The sequence below is a fragment of the Callithrix jacchus genome, chromosome 7 (assembly GCF_049354715.1).
Source record: "Callithrix jacchus isolate 240 chromosome 7, calJac240_pri, whole genome shotgun sequence".
Lineage (NCBI taxonomy): Eukaryota > Metazoa > Chordata > Mammalia > Primates > Cebidae > Callithrix > Callithrix jacchus.
Genome location: NC_133508.1, coordinates 89575016 through 89597401, shown reverse-complemented (window position 1 = coordinate 89597401; position 22386 = coordinate 89575016). Strand labels below are relative to the sequence as shown.

The following is a 22386-nucleotide window of genomic DNA, read 5'->3' as shown; positions in this document are numbered from 1 at the left end:
CCTGCTACACTCCCATACATTTTAGACTAAGAAAACATTTTATTTGAAGTCATGGTCTATGAAGATTACACATAGGCAATTTAGCATCATCTGGGTACATCTTGTACTACGCCTTATCTCTTCCCACCCAGGAAAACAGAAAGGTCAATTCCTAAGAAATGAAACTATAACATTTAGAAATACTTAGAATAAAGCACAACAATAGGTGTAAAACATCTAACAAAGTGAAATTAAGAGTGATACAGGGGTTGCAAGTGTCTTCATGACACTTATAAAATGCACACAGGGATAAATCAGAAATACAAAGGCTGGGCGCAGTGGCTCACCTGAGGCCAGGAGTTCAAGACCAGCCTGGGCAACATGGTGAACCCACATTTCTACTAAAAATACAAAAATTAGGTGGGTGAGTTGGCAGGCACCTGTAATCCCAGCTACTCAGGAGGCCGAGGCAGGAAAATTGCTTGAACCCAGGAGGCAGAGGTTGCAGCGAGCTGAGATTGTGCCACTGCACTCCAGCCTAGGCAACAAGAGCAAAACTCTACCTCAGCGGCAGAGGGTGGGGTGGGGTGGGGTGGGGAAGAAATGCAAAAAAATTAAAAGTAAAATATAAATGCAGTAAAGGACAATGAATATTGCAAAAAGCGTAGTGAAACTACTGGAAGTTAGAATATTAGGTTTTCTGGCTGTTCAGGGAGGATGGGCTCCCATAGGAGTTTCCTGAGCGGAATGTTGAATAATTAGTAGACATTGATAAGACAGAATGAATTCCAATAAATGTAAGGAGGCAAAGACATGCAAGTAGAATTTGTGGAAATGGCAATGGGTTTTATCAAGTGTATTACTGCACTTACATTAAAAAAAAAATTACCAGTGTTACTAACCTGTACTGCCTTGGCAGTTGGAAGGGGTATTTTTTTCTTTGCAGCTGACAGGTACTAGATATAAAGAATAGCTGAAAAGAAATGCTTGTATTAAAATATGTAGAAAAAAAGACACTTTTATTGATGAAAACAAAAATGTAAAGTCCAAACAATCCTCTTTGATAGAATTATTCAGAATTACTAAAACAATAGAATGAGAATAACATATCAACATCCAAATTAAACAAGCTCATTTTCTAAAGTTCAGTGGCATTATGTCCTACATTCTATTTGGGAACATTTTGACCCATTACATTTTTGGCTTTTAATAAAGGTATTTTTAAAGTAAACTTTGAGAAAATTAATAGCAAAAAGAGAAGATATTGAACTTTAGAAAATAAACTGCTTAGAAAAGATGCATGAATGATTGCTATCAAGTACATTTAGAGTGCAATTTACAGCATATTACTGTTGTGAAAGGAAAATAAATCTTGGGACCCCAAAATCAATAAGCCAAAAGGAAAAGTCAAGCTGTAACTGCGACGCTTTCCATTTTATTCCCAAATAAGATAGCTACAAAGATTTCAAAGAAAAAGAAAAACAACAACTACATACCTCCCTCACAATTTGCCCACAAATTCAAGATCTTTACAACAGTTCTATTAAATTTCATCCTGGCAATGTAAATGGATAACTTATCTTCACAGGTGTGGGAGAAAGGAGAGAGAACAGAGGACAGACAAAATTCAAAGTCATCCCTCAGCTTACCTGAGACAAATACATAGCCAATTGCTTCCTCTGCCCTATTGTTTATGTAAAAATGCAGATTCACTGAGTTGGACTAAAGCAAGCTTGTCCAACCTACAGCCCAGGACAGCTTTGAACGTGTCCCAACACAAATTCGTCAACTTTCTTAAAACACTATGAGACTTTTTTTTTTAAAGCTCATCAGTTATCATTATTGTCCGTGTATTTTTTTTTTTTTTTTTTTTTTGAGACAAAGTTTTGCTCTTGTCGCCCATGCCGGAGTGCAGTGGCATGATCATGGCTCACTGCAACCTCCGCCACCTGGGTTCAAGCGATTCTCCTGCCTCAGTCACCCAAGAATCTGGGATTACAGGTGCCTGCCACCATGCCCAGCTAATTTTGGTATTTTTGGTAGAGATGGGGTTTCACCATGTTGGACAGGCTGCTCTTGAACTCTTGACCTCAGGTGATCCACCTGCCTTGGCCTCTCAATGTACTGGGATTACAGGCGTGAGCCACTGTGTCCCACCTAGTGTCAGTGTATTTTATGGAAGAAGAAAATTCTTCTTCCAGTGTGGCTCAGGGAAGCCAAAAGATGAGATACCTTTGGACAAAGGCATAAGTGACTACTCTTCTACCTTGCTCTCACGTGTAAATTGTGTATTCGGTGAAAGGCTGATCAAAGATCCAAAGAAATGCAACCTTTTGTCTCTTATCTACCTGTGACCTGGAAGCCCCACTTCGAGTTGGACAGAACGAATATACAACCTTCTGGACAGAACCAACGTACAACTTACACATATGGATTGATGTGTCATGTCTCTCTAAAAATTTATAAAACCAAGCTGTGCCTTGACCACCTGAGGCATGTGTCATTAGCACTTCCTGAGGCTGTGTCATGGGCACATCCTTACCCTTTGCAAAATAAAACTTTTTACATTGATTGAGGCCAGGCCCGGTGGCTCATGCCTATATTCCCAGCGCTTCAGGAGTTTGAGGCAAGCTGATCCCTTGAGCCCAGGAGTTCAAACCAGCCTGGGCAACATGGAAAAACCCTGTCTCTACAAAAAAATACAAAACTTACTCAGACCTAGTAGCACACTGGGAGGACTGTTTGAGCCCAGGAGGTGAAGGTTGCAGTGAGCCAAGATGACACTATTGCACTCCAGCCTGGGTGACAGAGTGAGACACTGTCTTAAAAAATAAACAGAAAACTGTCTCAGATACTTTTGGCTTCACACTATTAAAATCAATCTAATTTTATTCTATTATTATTTTTTTGAGACAGTTTTGCTCTTACCACTCAGGCTAGAGTGCAATGGCACAATCTTGGCTCACCGCAACCTTCACCTCCCGGGTTCAAGCAATTCTCCTGCCTCGGCTTCCTGAGTAGCTGGAATTATAGGTACCTGCCACCACACCCAGCTAATTTTTTGTAATTTTAGTAGAGATGGGGTTTCACCGTGTTGGCCAGGCTGGTCTTGAATGCCTGACTTCTGGAGATCACCTACCTTGGCCTCCCAAAGTGCTGGGATTACATGTGTGGGCCACCAAACACAGCCTCAATCTAATTTTAATTAAGTACAGTGTATAAATGAACAAATAGCAAAGATTAATGAATAAAAGCAAGTAGAAGACTTGTGCTCAAGTAAAAACTAAATGTGGATTCATAAGATCCAAATATCTTTCAGTAAAAATCAGAAAAAGTGTTTTAATCTAAATGTTTGGGTTGGCATGGTGGTTCATACCTGTAGTCCCAACATTTTGAGAGGCCGAAGCAGGAGGATCGCTTGAGGTCAAGAGTTTGAGACCAGCTGGGCAACAGTATTTTTCCCCATCTCTATGGGGGGGAAAAAAAAAAGCCTGGTGTGGTGGTGTGCAACTGTAGTCCCAGCTACTGGGGAGGATCCCATGTGTCCAGGAGTTTGAGGCTGCAGTGAAGCTTGATTATGCCACTGTACTCCAGCCTGGGCTAAAGAGTGAGACATTGCCTCAAAAAAATATGGTCTGGATTTAAAGGAATTGAGGACAATTTTGTCTTTGTTTTTGAGACAGGGCTCTTTTGCCCAGGTTGGAGTGCAGTGGCACAATCATGGCTCACCACAGCCTCAAACTCTTTGGCTCAAGCAATTCTTCCATCTCAGCCTCTTCAGTAGCTGGAACTACAGGCACACACCACCATGTATGGCTAAATTTTTGTATTTTTTTTGTAGAGAAGGGATTTCGCTACAAAATCCTGGAGTTTGGCCAGCCTGGTCTCAAACTCTGAAGTTCAAATGATCCACCAACCTCAGCCTCCCAAACGACTGGGGTTACAGGTGTGAGCCTCCATGTCCAGTGAAGCAAATTTTTAAATAATAAACAAAATGTTCAAGGAAATACATACACTAACATACCTTCAATAAATGTTCCTTTTAATGGGCAATGTGGAATGGAACTGTCAGAGGTAAACTTGGAAGTTTTTGCCTTTTCCACAATCAGGCAGTATACGCTATTGAGATACAGACAAAAAAGTAAATCACAGTACCCACTAAGTGGGTACCCACAGTACACATTTAAAAAAAAAATGGGGACACATCACTAAGAATACTTTGCAGCAAACTGGTATCTCCCAGCAAACTTTCTACAATTCTTGAATAATCTACCTGTAGGATAAATGGCCTTGTCTTGTTTTTTTTGGGGGGATGGAGTCTCACTCTGTGCCCAGACTGGAGTGCAACAGCACGATCTTGGCTAACTACAACCTCCACCTCCCAGGTTCAAGTGATGTCCTACCTCAGCCTTCCAAGTAGCTGGGATTATAGGTGCCTGCCACCATGCCCAACCACTTTTTGTATTTTTAGTGGAGATGGGGTTTCACCACGTTGGCCAATCTGGTCTTGAACTCCTGACCTCATGTGATCCACACTCCTTTGAGGGAATCTCTGGGGATCGTGCCCGTGTGAGGCCCCTGGGAAATGGGCCTCACCATACGGTGAGCTTGAGCCCGGACACAGATCCCCAGTTGGGGGAGTCGAGCTGAGGGAAAGCAGGAACCGAGAGAGGAACTATATGTTATTCAAAATAATTAACAGACATTACTTTATGGATATGAGGACTTGGAAGGCATTGTGTCCACTTTTGGCTTCTTATGGTTTATTGCTTGATTGTGTTCATTTTGGACCCTTATTACCTTCATTGTAAAATATTAACTTAAGTATTTACACTTGTAACTTACTTACCGTAACTTACTGGGTGTAACTGTAACTTACTTACCACAGCTTACAGGGCGTGACTGTAACTTGCTTACCTTGACCTATTGGGCATAACCTACTTACTGGGCGTAACCTACTTACTGGGCGTAACTTAGCCGGCGTAACTTGCTTACTGTAACTTAATTACGTTGACCTGGTGTAAACAACTTTGACTTCAGAAAAGTATATAATGAAACGTATTGCAAAAATAAAATTGCTGCTTGGACATAGCCTAAGCAAGCCCTCCAGACTCCGCTTTTCTCTTTTCTTTCACTTCCGCGCACTCTCTCCCTCAGGTTGAACGAGACATCTACGTTGGCGGTCCCAGGGACTCCCGCAGGTCGGTAGTCCCCCGGCAGACTTGCCAGACCCCAACACTCCTTGGCCTCCCAAAGTGCTGGGATTACAGGTGTGAGCCACCACACTTGGCTCCCTTATTTGTCATTTTGACTTTGACATCTCTTAGTTCACTGGCTTAATAATCTCATTCTTTCAAACCAAGAACTGGCATATAAAAAGGACTGTTTTCATACCTATGAGGTACTCATTTATACCTAAGGGCATCAAATTCATGCCCTCAGTGATTTAAATACAGACCATATTTTAGTTTATTAAGTTCTTCAAAAACTAAGCCAAGGTAAAAATTTAACATTCCTTTTCTAGGAGACCATGGACTGTGCTCAATGAGACAGGGATATGTATATATGTGTGCAAGAGTGGGCGAGGAGGCAGGGTTCCTGGAAGGAAAGGCCCATGACCTGGACCACATAACATGCCTTGCCTTTATTGCTGTGCTCCAGGCCTGCTTTTCCAAATTTCAGACAAACCAAGGTGGTGAGTGTCCTCAGACTTACTTAACACAATTAGTGTTCTCCCTTTCTCTGTCTTTGCAGGCATGGCTCAGGTCTCAGCCCCAATGAAACCCCCTCAGAGGCCTTCAATGACATCCAGTAGAAAGTGACCAACCCTTCCTTAAGCCACCCCTCCGGGTCACGTTCCATTATACCACCCTATTGTCAAAGCAATAACCATTAAATTATTTTCCTATTTATTGTGCTCTAACATTAGAATGCTATCTTCCAAAGGAGCAGGTGCCTTGGAACCGTGTCTAGCTTGTTCCTAACCGCATCCCCAGGGCCTAGGTCAGGACTTGGCACATAATAAGTAAATGAATGACTGGATGAATGAACTGGTTTTAAAAATCATCAGGATAATACTGAGAATGTAGAGCAGCCACAACTCTCATTCACTTCCAGGGGGCATGTACACTGGTACAACCACTTTAGATAATTAGCAGTATCTACTAAAGCTGAACATATGCATACCCTATGACCCAGAAATTCCAAAACAATAGATCTGACAGAAATACATATATATCATCAAAGACATGAACCAGATATTCGTGCAGCACTATACAGCAACAAAGTCAGACCCACTACAACTGCACATGACAACTGGGGAAAGTATCCCAAAACGATACTGAGCTAAAGAAATTAGACACCAAAAGAATATATACATTGATTCCATTTGTATAAAGTTTTAAAACAGGCAAAAGTAATCCATGTTTTTAGAATTCACAATAGCTTAATCCCAGCAGTTTGGGAGGCTTGCTTGAGGCCGGTGTTGGAGAAGTCCCAATAGAAGGTAAACTGGGTAGACGAAAGGGGACACACCAGGGAGGGGAGTGCTGCTGGGATGTTGGTCATGCTTTGTTTCTTGAAACTGGGTGCTGGTTACATGAGCATGTTTTCTTTAACAAACAAACAACAAAAAAAAAAAAAACGTTCAAAAAATTAATCAGGAATCCTTCTGAAGAGACAGCACAGGAGATCATAGCAGATGTCAGGCATCTTGTGTGTTACTCCACTTTCTTACCCTCCACCCAGCTTAATAATAACTATTTGCTAAATGCAAAGTAGATGTTATTATCACTTCAAGGTGACAAGGTGATAGCTTGTCCTAACTTACACAGGACGGCACAGCCTTAACTCAAACCCCAAACAGCCAGATTCCACTGACTGTGCTCTTAACTACTTCACCTTATGACCGTGTGAAACTGGATAATATTAATGTGTAAGTGAGAACTTGTGTTTGGTGTACTTATCACAATAAATCAGGCTTCCCAGCCACTGACTGAGTGTTGTGGATTGGGCCTCAGTTTGCTTATCCACAAAATGGAGAGAATAGAATCTTCCTTTTATTCAACCAATGTTTATTAAGTACCTATCCTGTGCCAGGTACTATTTTAGGATAATGGAAGATTAAGTGAGAAAATACAAAATGATATATCCACTTTCCCACTGCCAAAATCCCTGTGTTTATTTGTAAGGTACAGTGGTTTTTTAATTTTTCTTTTTTTTTTGAGATGGAGTCTCGCTCTGCCACTCAGGCTGGAGTGCAGTGGCACGATCTCCGCTGACTGCAACCTCTGCCTCCCGGGTTGAACAATTCTCCTAACTCAGCCTCTGGAGTAGCTGGGACTACAGGTGTGCACCACCATGCCCGGCTAATTTTTTGTATTTTAGTAGGGCCTGAGTTTCACCAAGTTTCACTATGAGACCAGCCCAGGCTGGTCTTGAACTCCTAAACTCAGGCAATTCACCCGTCTCGGACTCCGAAAATGCTAGGATTACAGGCGTGAGCCACCGCGCCCGGCTGGTACAGTGGTTTTAATGAATATTATGGAACTCACATAAAATTCAAGCAAAATTTTGAATTCAATTTCGGCGTATTCACAAACCTTCTAAAGTCCACATATTGTCCTCCATTACAGTTAAAAACTGTTGCAGAAGGACTGAAACCATTATGTCACATTGGAAACTCCTTTGGCATTTCCAGCCCACCTAATACAGCAGGGAAGAGGGTACTATTATTCATGTGTTACAGACTACTAGAATCGTCTTTAATCATTGCAGTTTCACAAATAGACCACGATAGAAATGCTTTTTCCAATTGTCACAGCAGAAGACCCTTCAATTCCGAGGTTAGACAGGAGAGGTAGAAAGGGGGCCACCAGACTTCTCTTCCGAAAAGAAGGTGAATGAGAGCCCAGTAGTTAGGAGGCGCTCATCTGAAAAAAAAATACCTGGGTAGGAGCCCAGACTGCTTAGTCACGAAAAGCGACCTAAGTAAAACACGTCTCTCTCCGGGAGCAATTACTATGTCCGAAAAATGGGGTAATAACTTCTGCTCCGCCTTCCATGTAGTGCTTCCTACACTATAGCTCAAAGGAGGAAATAAATGGATTGCTATACAAATGCAGATAGATGGAAAATCATCACTGAGCCTTAGGGCGCGGAGGGCAGGAAAGCTGGTGCTTCTCTGCTGTTGGCTTCCGCCTTCCTCACTGCAAACTCAGTCCCCGGCACCACGGGAAGCCTTTTAGGAATCGGGAGGTGGAACAGAGGAACGCTCCTAACAGCTCAGAACAGTGCCTGGCACTGAACAGGCGCTTAGTATATGTCCGCTGAATGAGTCAATGAGTGAGACTACAGAGAATATCTTCATTTCCGAGGTTCCGGTGCGCCCTCCCGGAGACCCTCGCAGCCCGCGGGACGCCACACTCACCGGGCTCCAAGGCTTCTTCCGGCTGGCCGCAAGCCCTCCGCTTCCTACTGTCTCCGCTTCGGGAGCTCGGGGGATGCAGCACCTCTAACCTGGACCAGCAGGGCTCCTTCTACAGCTACGAGCCGCAGGCCAGTTCCAAAGCGTGCGACTCACTAGAAACGGCAAGAAGGTGGAAGAAGAAAAGAAATTTTCGCGCCAATCGGGGTGGCCCCGCCCCCAGGACGTCCCTCAATTACGTCACCAATAGCGCGCCTCTCCCCGCCCCGCCCACCTAACGGGGGCGCAGGACTTACATCCGGTAACGTGCTACAGCCATCATTGCTGATTCGGTCGGCGACGCGGAGCACGGAAGGTCTTTGCGCTGCGGTGTTTCCGGTTTCAAGATGGTCGCCTAATCTGTGTAGTGAAACCTCTTCCACCTTTCTCCATCCTCTAGGTGTTTTTTTTGAACCGGGATGTGACGCATTAAAAGACTCGACGGAAATAGAATCGAAGGCATTCTAAAATGGCTAACCGTACAGTGAAGGATGCGCACAGCATCCATGGCACCAACCCTCAATATCTGGTAGAGAAGATCATTCGAACGCGAATCTATGAGTCCAAGTACTGGAAAGAGGAGTGCTTTGGACTCACGGGTAAGCGGAAGCGCGCGGAGCCTCTCTTGGCCGCTTTGTGGCCCATTTCTTCTGACCGGGTGCCGGTAGGGCTAGCGACTGGCCTCTGGGGTGGTACTGGAACGGAGTATGTCGATCATTCAGAAAAATTTGAGTGCCTGCTAAGTGCTTAGTCTTGTGTTGAGTCGGGGACACAGATGAATCTGATAAGGTTATATTCTGAAGGGTGTCTTCAGTTGGGTTCTGTGAGTTATTTCATATTTAATGATGGCCGGCTGGGTTGCAAAGTGTTAAGCTCAGGGATCCGAATATAACTTTGTACACAATGTACTGAAGGTCTTTAAGAACCTAACATTCATATGCCTGAAACCAAATTCGTGATCTTACTACCCTTAGATTTGGATCAGTTGCAGTATTTCCACTATTGTGTCCTTATAGAAACATCAGTGCTTCACAGAAGTCTTCGAGGTAGTCTTTCGATTTGAATTGTGGCTTTAAACCTATGTCCTGTGACAATCTGTGGACCTTAAGCAAGTCACTTTACCTTTCTTAGCCCTCATTGTCCTTAACTGGAAAAAGAAACATTGCTACAGCTTTCTTCATAACTTGTTATAAAAGTTGAGTGAGATAATATGAAAAGCTTAGCAGGGTACCTATTTTATTATCCATTCTCAATGTATGTTAGCTGCTGTTGTTACTGTCATTAATATATATTTGTTCTCCTCATATTAAACTGTTGATGAGGATTTAGAACCAAAGCTTGAACTAACTCTCCACTTCCTACCAGGAAGAGCTTAACTCTAATATGTCACTTTGTTTTTGTTTTTTAGCTGAACTTGTAGTTGATAAAGCCATGGAGTTAAGGTTTGTGGGTGGCGTCTATGGTGGCAACATAAAACCAACACCCTTTCTGTGTTTAACCTTGAAGATGCTTCAGATTCAGCCTGAGAAGGATATCATTGTAGAGTTTATCAAAAATGAAGATTTCAAGTGAGTGCAGTGTTCACTAGCTAATAAAAGAGGTTTAATTTTGGCGTTTCAAAATTGGGCTTTGGTTAAGAGGGGTGTACGGAATGTATCTCATTTCTACAGAGTTTCACTCTAGATTTTTGCTCTTGAGCCCTTGACTTTGTATTTTTTGTTTGTTTTTTGTTTTGGGAAACAGAGTCTCACTGTGTTGCCCAGGCTGGAGTGCAGTGGTGAGATCTCTCAGCTCGCTGCAACCTCCTCTTCCTTAGTGATTTCCCTCCCTCAGCCTTCCAAATAGCTGGGATTACAGGCATGTGCCACCACACCTGGCTAATTTTTGTATTTTTGGTAGAGACAGGGTTTCCCCATGTTGGCCAGGCTGGTCTCGAACTCCAGACCTCAGGTGACCTGCCTGCCTTGGCCCCCCAGACTGCTGGGATTACAGGTATGAGCCACCACACTCGGCCAAGTTTGATTTGATTTGTTTTGTTTGTATTAATCTTCTACTTTACTTGCTCAGTCTTGAGAATTTTTCCCCCCAAAAAAAGGATTTTACAAATTCACTAAATATATATTAAGCAAAAGTGAGTGCCTAATACGTTGGTAGGCACTGGACATTCAGGGGTGAAAATAAAACAGCAAAAGGTGATGGTTAAGAGGTGTTAGATCTGGGTTCACATCCAGATTCTGTTGCTCATTGATTGTGACACTGGAGAAGTTACTTAATTTTCTAAACTTTACTTTGTTTATCTGTAAAATGGTGACAGTAATGTAAGAGTGAAAGAAGGTAGTGCATGTATATCTCTGAACACAGCACTTGCTGCATGGTAAACACCTAAAAAATGTCAGCTTGTTCTATTACTGTATTACCATTGTCAGAGAATTCACAGAAAAGTATAGGAGGCAGGCATAATAGCTTTTTTTTTTTTTTTTTTTTTTTGAGACAGGAGTTTCACTCTTGTTGCTCATGCTGGAGTGCAATGGCGTGATCTTGGCTCATCACAACCTCTGCTTCCCGAGTTCAAGTGATTCTTCTGCCTCATCCTCCTGAGTAGCTGAGATTACAGGCACATGCCACCACACTGGCTAATTTTTATTTTTAGTAGAGACAGTTTCTCCATGTTAGGCAGGCTGGTCTCTAACTCCTGACCTCAGGTAATCCACCCGCCTTGGCCTCCGCAAGTGCTGGGATTGCAGGCATGAGCTACCTCACCCAGCCCATGATAGCTGCTTCTGTGCTATGTTCTAAGGGCTTTGCATATAATAATTCATTTCACTTTCACAACAGCCTTCAAAACTTTTAATCCCTATTCTACAGGGGAGGAAACTGAGGCACAGAGATTAAGTAATTTTGTCCAAGGTTCAACACCTAGTAAGTGGCAAATCTGGCTTCAGAGTCCATATTCTTTGCTACAGTATTCTGCTTCGCATACAAATAAACTGAGTTTCAAACTCAGTTTGAGCCTCCTACTCAAGTGGAAATTTAAGTAGTTGGATATAGAAAAAAGGGAAAAAGAAAGACTCTTATAAAGCATTAGCAGCTAGAAAATACCTAAGTTTTGTTAGGCACTTACTGTGTTCTATATGCTATACTTAGTTTGTTAAATGCATTTCTTGTTTAATATACCAAGCCATAAACTAGGTAGCATTATCTCCATTTTACAAGGATTGAGAAGACACATAATTTGACCAGTAGTGTAACAGAATTAGTAAATTATGGAGTCAGAATTTGAACCCATATGTCTTTTTTTTCCCCCAAAACCAGCATTTATGTTTATGTGTTCTTGTTCTTGTATTGTTATTAAATATATCTTCTACTTTGTTTTAAAATTCAATATCCATCCGGGCATGGTGGCTCATGCCTGTAATCCCAGCACTTTGGGAGGCTGAGACAGGTGGGTCACTTGAGGTCAGGAGTTGGAGACCAGCCTGGCCTACATGGCAAAAACCCATCTCTACAAAAATACAAAAATAGGCCAGGCGCAGTGGTTCACACCTGTAATCCCAGCACTTTGGGAGGCCAAGACAAGCAGATTACCTGAGGTCAGGAGTTTGAGACTAGCCTGGCCACCATGGCAAAACTCCATTCCTACTAAAAATACAAAAATTAGGCTGGGTGTGATGGCACATGCCTGTAATCCCAGCTACTCAGGAGGCTGAGGCAGGAGAATCACTTGAACCTAGGAGGTGGAGGTTGTAGTGAGCTGAGATCGTGCCACTGCACTCCAGCCTGGGCAACAGAGCAAGATTCTGTCTCAGTGAATCGATCAATATTAGCTGGGCATGGTGGCAGGTGCCTGTAATCCTAGCTACTTGGAGGCTGAGGCAGGAGAATTGCTTAATCCTGGGAGGCGGAGGTTGCAGTGAGCCAAGGTTGCACCAGTGCACTCCAGGCTGGGTGACAGCAAGACACTCTCTCATAAAATAAATAAATAAAATTCATTATTTCGTTTGATTCTTAGAGTGATCCTGTGAGGTAAATAGGTTTTATTTTAGTGTTACTGATGATATATTTGAAAGTTGATCAATATGTATGATATTCCAACCGCCATAAATGGTAGCATGGGAACTTGAACCCAGGTCTCCATATTTTAGCTGTCTTCCTTCTGCTGCATTCTACCTCCACAATTGCAGCCTTCTTATCTGCCAAAAAGAAGAACATGTTTATCCACTACTGTTATGAGAAAAGGTGTTTGTGAAACTCAGAAATTTCTAGGATGGCCTGTTGTTTCACTGTCGTTTGTCTGTCAGGTATGTCCGCATGTTAGGGGCACTTTACATGAGGCTGACAGGCACTGCAATTGATTGCTACAAGTACTTGGAGCCTTTGTATAATGACTATCGAAAAATCAAGAGCCAGAACCGAAATGGGGGTGAGTATGGTGCTAAGTTTCCTGATTATCATTTTTAAGCCAGTGTTTTATTTCACCAGTACCTCTACCTTTGCGTTGTCATAGACAGTGTGAATGCTTCTCTTCATCTACATTGTTACTGTCTTTATGCAGGTTTTCCCCTCCCCTCTGTGAGTCTGACCACTAGCTTCATGTTGGCCTTACCCAGCCTGCCTCTGTCTGCCTCCCTTTCCAAATGCATCTTATGTTAATCCCTGCCTTGTAATATATGCCCCCTTTATATGTACTCCGTCCCAAAATACCTAGCTGCAGAATGGCTTCTCCGTAAAGACCTTCCCCAGCCCTCCCAGACAAAATCAGTTTTCCATATTTTACATCTTCACAGTTAGTTCTGCCGGCCTCTCCTCTAGTACTGTACTTGATGCTGTAGTGTATAGACTAAGTGTACTCATTTTTATACAGAAATCCCACTGAAAAATAAGTATATCCAAGAGAAGCAGCTCCATACCTTTTACAAAGAGATTACTTAATGTGCTAAGGAGGGATTCCAGGTAATGCAGTCAAAACCTTTTCTCAATTGGTATCATAACAGAAGATAGGAACATTTACCTTTCCTCCTACATGTATCTTTAAACAGTAGACGATTAAGAATTTGGGGCCAAGCACGGTATCTCATGCCTGTAATCCCAACATGTCGGGAGGCCAAGGCGGGCAGATTACTTGAGGTCAGGAGTTTGAGACCAGCTTAGCCAGTATGGTGAAACTATCTCTCTTCTAAAACTACAAAAATTAGCTGGATGTGGTGGTACACACTACTCATTTTATAATGCTACTCATTCTACAATGCACAAGCCAATCCTCAGACACAAATTTCTGACCCAGAATGTTAACAGGTTGAGAAATGCTTAGTTTTACATAATAAAATAATGAATAACTTCACCATGGTCATAATTACATCCATCTTGTTCACCATGGTATTTACACCACATAGCATAGTATTTATTCAATGAACTAATTAGTAAGTTTATAATACCACATTCTTTTTTTTTTTTTTTTTTTTGAGACGGAGTCTTACTCTGTCGGCAGGCTAGAGTGCAGTGGCGCAATCTCAGCTCACTGCAACCTCCGCCTGGGTTCAAGCGATTCTCCCGCTTCAGCATCCTGAGTAGCTGGGACCACAGGTGCGTGCCACCACGCCTGGCTAATTTTTGTATTTTTAGTAGAGACGGGGTTTCATCATGGCCAGGAGGGTCTCGATCTCTTGACCTCATGATCCGCCTGCCTCAGCCTCCCAAAGTGCTGGGATTACAGGCGTGAGCCACCGTGCCCGGCCAATCTTTTTTTTTTTAAGATGGCATCTTGCTCCATTGCCCAGGCTGGAGTGCAGTGGTGTGGGCTCAGTTCACTGCAGCCTCTGCCTCCCAGGTTCAAGCGATTCTCCTGCCTCACCCTCCTGAGTAGCTGGGATTACAAGTGCCTGCCATTGTGCCCAGCTAATTTTTGTATTTTTAGTAAGATGGGTTTCATCATGTTGACCAGACTGGTCTTGAACTCCTGACTTTAAGTGATTTGCCTGCCTCAGCCTCCCAAAGTGCTGGGATTACAGGTGTGAGCCACCACGCCTAGCCGGTTCTCAAAAGCTATTACTCCATATGCCATATAAGCTACATGCTCTAGATTCAGAAACATTGTGGGTTCATATGAGAAATTATATTTGAATTATATGATCTCTTCAAGATCAGCCCTACATAATTCAGGCTGTTTATGTTTGCTTTATGTGTTTGTCTCCTAACTGAGAAATCTTCATTTATCCCTTAACCTCTTCTAAAGAGGCCTAGCACATAGATTTGCTGATATGAGGTTTTAACACTTATTTTACTTTTTGGCATCTAAATCTGTTATTTCCAAGTTGTTTGAGCTAATGATTTTTTTGTTGTTGCAGAGTTTGAATTGATGCATGTAGATGAGTTTATTGATGAACTATTGCACAGTGAAAGAGTCTGTGATATCATTTTGCCCCGGCTACAGGTAAGAAATAAAAGTCTCTTACCAGAGTCACCCTTCTCTTCCTAGATAGGCAGACAGACACACACATATACACAGCTAAAAACATTGAAGCCTGTGGATCTTATGGGTCCTCTTAATAAACAGTCTTCCTGTCTATGAGAAAGAGTGGATTGGGAGTGAGAGGAAAATAGATAAAATATTTGAAGGGTAGGACTCTAAAAGTGAATAGTTAAGGAAACTGTCTTTCCCCATCCTCTTGTAGTTCATAAACATGGTGATTGGGGGGTTCCCCCAGTCTCACAATTGATGTGAGATGTGCCTCCCTCAAACCTTCTTATAACGTCAGCACATTACCCGTCTTTCATGAAAAAAAAATTTCTTCAGGGTGTTAAGGATATTGTAGCTAGAGTAGGCATTTTTTAACTTCATGAACAGCTTTTTTCAAACTAATCTTCATGAAAAAGCCAGGACATAAAACAGATAAAAAGAGAGCTAGGAGTGGGAGACTGAGCCCTTAATTCCTTAAACTTGCCCTTTATCATCCTGCTTCCCTTTCCTAGTGATAATCGATTATCTGTGAGGCATCTTTTTCAGGAATGGGTTTTATAATTTTAAAACTGCTATTATAAAATGCAAAGGAAACACAGGTAAGGTAGCTAGTCTAAAGAGAAAGGGAATGGGCTAAAATGGAGAGGCAACTGAATAGGAAATTAGGAGGCCTGAGTTTCTGTGTTATTATAGCTGACTAGCTGTAGGACCTTGTCTTAATTTCTCCATCTGTAAAATGGGGAAATGAGTCTACCGCCCTGGTCTTTACACTGCCTTGTGGGGCTCTTTTAGAGATACTGACAGGAAGTGAAGATAGCCCCACATACTCCAACCAGGTTAGTTCCTTTTTCCTCTAGGTTATATGTTGGGCTTGAGCAGTGAGATTTTGTTTGAACAGAGGCTTTTTTGCTTTTGAATGGCTTGAGGTATAATTGTCTGTATATCCAAAGTATAAAATTTGATGAGTCTTTTTTTTTTTGAGATAGAGCCTCACTCTGTCACCCAGGCTGGAGTGCAGTAGTATGCAGTGCCTCCGCCTCTTGGGTTCAGGCGATTCTCATGCCTCACCTCCTGAGTAGCTGGGACTATAGGCAGGCGCCACTGTACCAGGCTAATTTCTGTATTTTTAGTAGAGATGGAGGTTTACTGTGTTGGCCAGGCTGGTCTTGACCTTGTAACCTCAGGTGATCCACCCACCTTGGCCTCCCAAAGTGCTGGATTTATAAGTGTGAGCCACCACACCCAGCCTCAGGTTGCCTTTTTAAATGCTCTGAAGTGCTTGCTTCCTTTTAGATAGAAACCAAAGACGATAATTTTAAAATAAAGGGTCACATATGATATGGTTCCTTTTATATTGTATATCCAGACTAGGCATAGAGACAAAAAGGCAGATTAGTGGTTGCCAGGAGATGCAGAAAGTGAGGAATGAGGATTGATTACTTAATGGGTATGAGGTATTTTGAAGGGATGATAAAGTTTTGAAACTTTAGTTTGGTTGCACAACACTGTGAATACAATAAAAGCCACTCAATTATACATTTAAAGTAGTTGTATTATGTGAATTTCATCTCAATTTTTAAGAAAAGATCAAAGAGATCAGAAAAACTTCAAAGTGGGAACTGAATGGATACAAGTATGTGATAAATGGGTGAGATTAATTTGCTCAAGGCAGCAAACCTGCTGGATAAAAGTATTTGGTAGATGGATATTTATGCTTAAATGAAGAACATCATCTCTTCCTCCACGTTGACCCAGTCATAATCTTATAAAATAAAAGTCCTGAAAATGGGTGTGATACATCTCTCCTGTTCCATGTTGGCACTGTAGAGTATGTAGTGGAGAGTAAGATTATAAATTTGAAAACCTACTTTGAGGGCCCAATTCTGATAGCAGTAATCTTGCTATGTTCCCTAGGCTGGTCCTAAACTCCTGGGCTCAAGGGATCTTCCCATTTCAGTCTCCCAAGGAGCTGGGACCACAGGCACATGCCACCACATTTAGTCATTTGGCATTTTTGAAATCAGTTTTGCCTCTCTGATCCTTAGTCACTCAAATATTGCTAAGCTATATCCCAGAGTAAAATGGAACCAGTTCAAAATGCATGAATCTGAACAGAACCCTAGATCATGGGTCTAATGGAGATTTGATGCTACTTTAGGGCTGAGCCTCTTGTGGTAGACCTACCAGCCATGAACTTAATTAGCCCTTGGACTTTCTCTGTGTATGAAGCCTTTATTTTTGGTTCTAGGCTATATCTATAGTGATTGATATTCCCATGAGTTTAGAATGTAAGATCACAGGGAATAGAGCCAATAGAAGATGAAGATGTTCCCTTCAGGTTTGTATTTATGTTTATAGGAGAACTTGAGTTTCTAGATTCCAGGTCTATTAAACTTGTTAGGAAAACCTTGAATGCCTTTGAAAAGAAATTGCCTTAGCTGTTGCTCCTCGGGGCCCTGAAGCCCAGTTGTGAGGTTTCAGGAAATGGCAACAACTCCTGACTCCCATTACTTTCTCCATAGAAACGCTATGTATTAGAGGAAGCTGAGCAACTGGAGCCTCGAGTTAGTGCTCTGGAAGAGGACATGGACGATGTGGAGTCCAGTGAAGAGGAAGAGGAAGAGGATGAGAAGGTCAGGCACCTAAGACTTTGAGAGCTGTAGGGGAGAGAGTTATAGAAAATGGGAATGGTTTTTTGTTTTTAAACTTTTTTTTTTTTTGAGACAGTCTTGCTCTGTTACCAGGCTGGAGTGCAGTGGCACAATCTCGGCTCACTGCAACTTCCGCCTCCTGGGATCAAGCAATTCTCCTGCCTCAGCCTCCGGAGTAGCTGGGACTACAGAGGTGTGCCACCAAACCCAGCTAATTTTTCTATTTTAGTAGAGACGAGGTTTCACTGTGTTGGCCAGGATGATCTCGATCTCTTGACCTCATGATCCACTTGCCTCAGCCTCCCAAAGTGTTGGGATCACAGGCATGAGCCACCACGCCCGACCTAATTTTTAACTCTATTGGCCAGGCACGGTGGCTCACACCTGTAATCCTAGCACTTTGGGAGTCCAAGGTGGGCGGATCACTTGAGGTCAGGAGTTCAAGACCAGCCTCAGTAACATGGTGAAACCCTGTCTTTACTAAAAATACAAAAATTAGTTGGGAGTGATGGTAGGCACTTGTAATCCCAGCTACTCAGGAGGCTGAGGCAGGAGAATTGCTTGAACCTGGGAGGCAGAGGTTGCAGTGAGCTGAGATTGTGCCATTGCACTCCAGTCTGGCAATAACAAGACCCCGTCTCAAAAAAAAATTTTTTTTTAATTCTTTAACCAAATACAATATTTTCTTATTGAAAGTACCTCAGCTCTGCCATATACTAGTGGTATAATCTTACACAAATTAAATTGAGTTTTCTCCTATGTAAAGTGAGGTTAATGATACTTTTCTCCCAACACTGTTAAAAGTATTAAATAAGATGATAAACATAAAGCCCTTAGCACATTTTTGGCACATTATAATTGCCTAATAAGTGGTGGCAGCTATTAAATAATTGGAAAGAAATAACGCTTGTCATAATTGCCCCTGTCCTCAGTAATAAGCCTTGTTTAGGAGGGGGAAAATGTCAACTGCATAGTCATGTTCTTTCAGTACTCGTTACAATGCTGAAAAGTTGAAACCAGCCAAGCTGCCCAGTTGTTTCAGGAAGCAGCCAGGTAAAACTTTTGTTTTTTGAGACAGGGTCTCGCTTTGTTGCCCAGGCTGAACTACAGTGCCACAATCTTGATTCACTGCAGCCTCGGCCTCCCAGGCTCAAGCTATCCTCCCACTTCAGCCTCCTAAGTACCTGGAACTACAGGCACATGCCACCACGTCTGGCTGATTTTTGTATTTTTTTGTAGAGATGGGGTTTCACCATGTCTACAAAACATACACACACACACACACTCACTCACTCACACTCTCTCTCTCCGCTCCTGTTCCTATATAGCTCATAAGTTTTGTTAGTTAATAGGGTAAGTGCTTCCCTCTTTGTAATCAGATCACTGTGCTTTAAAGTCACTTGGAGATGGACTTTGGGACAAGATGTGGAGCAAAGTATAATTAGTGTTTCTAGTGGCTCCTTATGAGCTTGTGCCTATCAATGACCCAGCCATCTTGTTTCCAGTTGGAAAGAGTGCCATCACCTGATCACCGTCGGAGAAGCTACCGAGACTTGGACAAGCCCCGTCGCTCTCCCACACTGCGCTACAGAAGGAGTAGGAGTCGGTCTCCCAGAAGGTAAAGCCTTAGTCGTTGGCCTTTTCCCAGGAGATTTTGAGCACTATAGCCTAGAAGTTTGGATTTTAGAGAAGGAAAAATGACAGCCTATGGAGAATGTTTGCCCAGTATATTAGTTATCTGTTATTGTAACAACCACCTATAAAACCTCATTGGCAGACAACAATAACCATTTGTTTTGTTCAGAAGTCTGTGGTCAGTAATTTAAGCAGAGCTTGGATAGGCAGTTTTTTAAGTACCTGTTTTGTTGTTAGCTGTTTGCTGGCTACTATGGGATCGCCTTTGCTAGGATGACAGGGGAAGTTTCCCTTCTCTGTATCATCCTCCAGCAGGATAAGATGGGCATCTTTTCATGGTACTGGCAGAACTAAAGAGCAAATAAACCCAGTCATGCAGATATTTTTCTTGTATCTGCTTTTATCACGTTTGCAAATATCCCATTAGTCAAAGCAAGTCATGTGTCCAGTCCTAAAGTTAGAATGGGAGTGTGCTAGTGTTACATGACAAAAGACATGGATACAGAGAAGGGTGATACAGAGAAGGGTGAAGAATAAAATTGGGGCCGTTTTTGCAATCTGCAACATCCAGTGCACCAACCTAGGCTTTCTTTTTCCTCTCTTTATAGGCGAAGCCGATCTCCCAAAAGGAGAAGGTAGGCCTTCGGTCATTTTGATGAAGGACAGGGCTTTCGGGAGTGGGGGTGGTATTGGTTGGTGTTTTATGTATATTGCTAACCAGATCTGGTAGTTTGACCAGTCTTTTCTACAGCCCCTCCCCCCGTCGAGAAAGGCATCGAAGCAAGAGTCCAAGACGTCACCGCAGCAGGTCCCGAGATCGGCGGCACAGATCCCGTTCTAAGTCCCCAGGTAGAGCATTTGGGCCTTTTGCCACAGGTTCTCTTAACAAAGAAACATAAAAGGAGCAGTTAGCCTTCTGCAGTACAGGGTGCCTGACTGAACTGCGTAGCAGAAAAGGAAATGGACATAGAATCTGAAAATAAAGGTTCACAGCTTGTCACTTTTATAAGCCTTGCTGATAAGGTTTGCTTCTGTTTTTTCATCTGAAATTACAAGAATAAGATCTAACATAATAATAGAAACCCAATATGATGTTTGTGAAGTCAGCCATAAAGCCCTTGAATGAATGTATTTGTATTTGAACTGGTTTCGTTAGTACTTTCTTTGCTCCCTCTTCCTTCACTAATTCAGAGAGTTGCTACCACTAAGAGGTGTCCCCTGCATAGGCCAAAAAAAATATCAAGCCAACGGCAGACATTAGGGAGGTGAGAATGGGAGTTTAATAAGAATTGAAGGGTAGGATCTCATACAGTGGCCTTTTCTTCCCCAGGTCATCACCGTAGTCACAGACACAGGAGCCACTCCAAGTCTCCTGAAAGGTAATGAATTGACCTCTATTTTAACTTTATTCAGAAATAAAAGTCCCAATTATAACTAATCGGACCTGAAATTTTGTTTTGTTGGGGCATATTAGGAATTCTCCTTAATTACAAGATAAAATTGGTCTATTGCTTTGAAAATTACTGGGGCTAGAGACCCTTTTTCTTTGATACGGTTTCGCATTTATAGTTTTTTCTTATAAAGTTTCTCAACCTTTATTTTTAATGAAGGACGTGCTGAGTTTTGCCCAGGCTGGAGTGCAATGGCGTGAACTTGGCTTACTGCAACCTCTGTCTCCTGGGTTCAAGCAAGATACCCGTTTTGTTTTGTTTTGCTTTACAGGATTGCAGCTTTGGATAATGGATGAACTTTGGTCTTAGAAGACACGGAGTTTAGTCCCAGCTTTTAAAACTTAACAGTTGAGTGACCTTGGAAGAGTCACTTTCATTTAATAAGATTTCATTAGAAACCCCCATGTGCCACATACTGTTGGGTGCACTCTTAACCTCTGAGACGTGATTTCCTCAATGGTAAAATTTGGATAGTAACCCCTGATTCAAGAGTGTTGCTCTGAATCAAAAAAATACCAAGCAGTTTAATGAATATGGAGTGTTAGCTCCTTCCCCATTAGTGTCAGCATGCCAAGGTCCTTCTCAGAAGTCCCTGCCCAGATCCTTAATGTAATTATTTATATGTGTTTCCATTTCAGGTCTAAGAAGAGCCACAAGAAGAGCCGGAGAGGGAATGAGTAATGGACTCGGTTTGGTTGTAGTCCACATGGCCTCCTGTGGATATGAGGGTATCTGTCTATGTGGAAGGCTTAAGAACTCCCCAGGCAGCTACAAGAATATTTTAGTTTTTTTCTTATAAAGTTTCTCAACCTTTATTTTTAATGAAGGAGGTGCTGAGTTTTGTATCTCTTTTTAATCATCATTAACATCAGTTTTTGACCGAACTAACCTTGACTGTATTCAAACTTATGAGGGTGGAAAGGATCTGTAGGTTGAAGATACGAATGACAAGGAAAGGATGTGGCCACCTGATGACCCTTCTCCTTTTTATTAAACCAGACACATCTGTTTCCCATTTCTCTGTCATTTAGTTTTTGGTTTGCTGTAGTTAGAACTACTTTGAGAATCCTGGGATTTGTGCTGCTGCTATTATTCAAAGATATGAGTAAAACATAGTAGCTCCTAACTTTTTTCCAGCAGCAGCAAATGGTGATACACATGAAAACTGGTTAACAGTTTTGAAAGAACAGAATGCATTCAAATGTTAGGCTTCTGGATCATTAAAGCCAGTTTCATTGAACAGTTCAACAGAGTGGTACTTAATACCCTTTATACAGCCCATTTTTTCATAGTTCCATTGGTTCTTGCCCACAAACTTGAAATCCAGGTTAAGCTATCCAGCCTTTGTCATATAAGCATTGACATTATCCAGGACTACTCGGTAGCAGTAGGTAACAGGATTGAAAAAGATTTGATGGAGAGGAAAGTATCTAATACTAGTCATGGTTTTGATCTAAATTGCTAGACAAGAGTGCCATTTACAAAGTAGAAAATATAGCAGAAAGAGAAGCTTTTAGGGGGCAGAGTATTAGAGGATTGTGCTAGTAATGAAAGGGATGCATTCAATTTAACAAGTTTGAGACAGCTATGGTATAGCTAAAAAAAAAAAAAAAAAGCCCATAAAGTTGGAGATAGGCCAGAATTGACAATATTTTAAGTAATTGTGGAATCTGTCAATAAGACTGCACAGAGAGTGTTTATATCAGAAAAGCACATGAGAACCATAGACAACACTGGTGACAAGAAGTACTG

The 22386-nt window shown here is 42.2% G+C and overlaps 2 protein-coding genes and 1 pseudogene across 17 annotated transcripts in view; 2 read left to right on the top strand and 1 right to left on the bottom strand.

Moving 5' to 3' along the window:
- Positions 1-8800, bottom strand: part of ORC1 (origin recognition complex subunit 1) — a 38758-nt gene extending 29958 nt beyond the window's left edge. For 7 of the 15 annotated variants that reach the window (XM_078331813.1, XM_078331816.1, XM_035251485.3 and 4 more), the window contains exons 1-2: positions 8408-8630; positions 882-952 (exon numbers count right to left, since the gene is read on the bottom strand). The gene's annotated coding sequence lies outside the window, so the exon portion shown is untranslated. Of the gene's footprint in view, positions 1-881; positions 953-4003; positions 4099-8407; positions 8631-8700 lie in introns of those variants that run through there. The other 8 variants (XM_078331814.1, XM_078331815.1, XM_078331812.1 and 5 more) reach the window with 3 other exon arrangements.
- On the top strand, positions 8725-21882 carry PRPF38A (pre-mRNA processing factor 38A). Of its 2 annotated transcripts, none has more exons than XM_002750831.6 (10): positions 8725-9042; positions 9852-10011; positions 12742-12863; positions 14785-14870; positions 17420-17530; positions 19054-19166; positions 19792-19818; positions 19935-20032; positions 20514-20562; positions 21273-21882. In XM_002750831.6, exons 1-10 carry the CDS (start codon positions 8913-8915, stop codon positions 21313-21315), a joined length of 939 nt encoding a protein of 312 aa, XP_002750877.1. In that variant the 5' UTR covers positions 8725-8912; the 3' UTR covers positions 21316-21882. The 2 variants fall into 2 exon arrangements, with proteins under 2 accessions (XP_002750877.1, XP_008999475.1); XM_009001227.4 differs by having other exon boundaries at positions 19914-20032.
- Positions 15100-15213, top strand: LOC118143528 (small nucleolar RNA U13; annotated as a pseudogene).
- Positions 21883-22386: the final 504 nt, after the last annotated feature.

What these genes read in the sequence shown, in the direction of transcription:
- PRPF38A (XM_009001227.4), top strand. Translation starts at nt 8,913, where the DNA reads ATGGCTAACCGTACAGTGAAGGATGCGCACAGCATCCATGGCACCAAC. An exon ending in ATCAAAAATGAAGATTTCAA is followed by an intron (nt 10,012 to 12,741) that starts GTGAGTGCAGTG and finishes TTTGTCTGTCAG; the next exon opens with GTATGTCCGCATGTTAGGGG. An exon ending in TCATTTTGCCCCGGCTACAG is followed by an intron (nt 14,871 to 17,419) that starts GTAAGAAATAAA and finishes CTTTCTCCATAG; the next exon opens with AAACGCTATGTATTAGAGGA.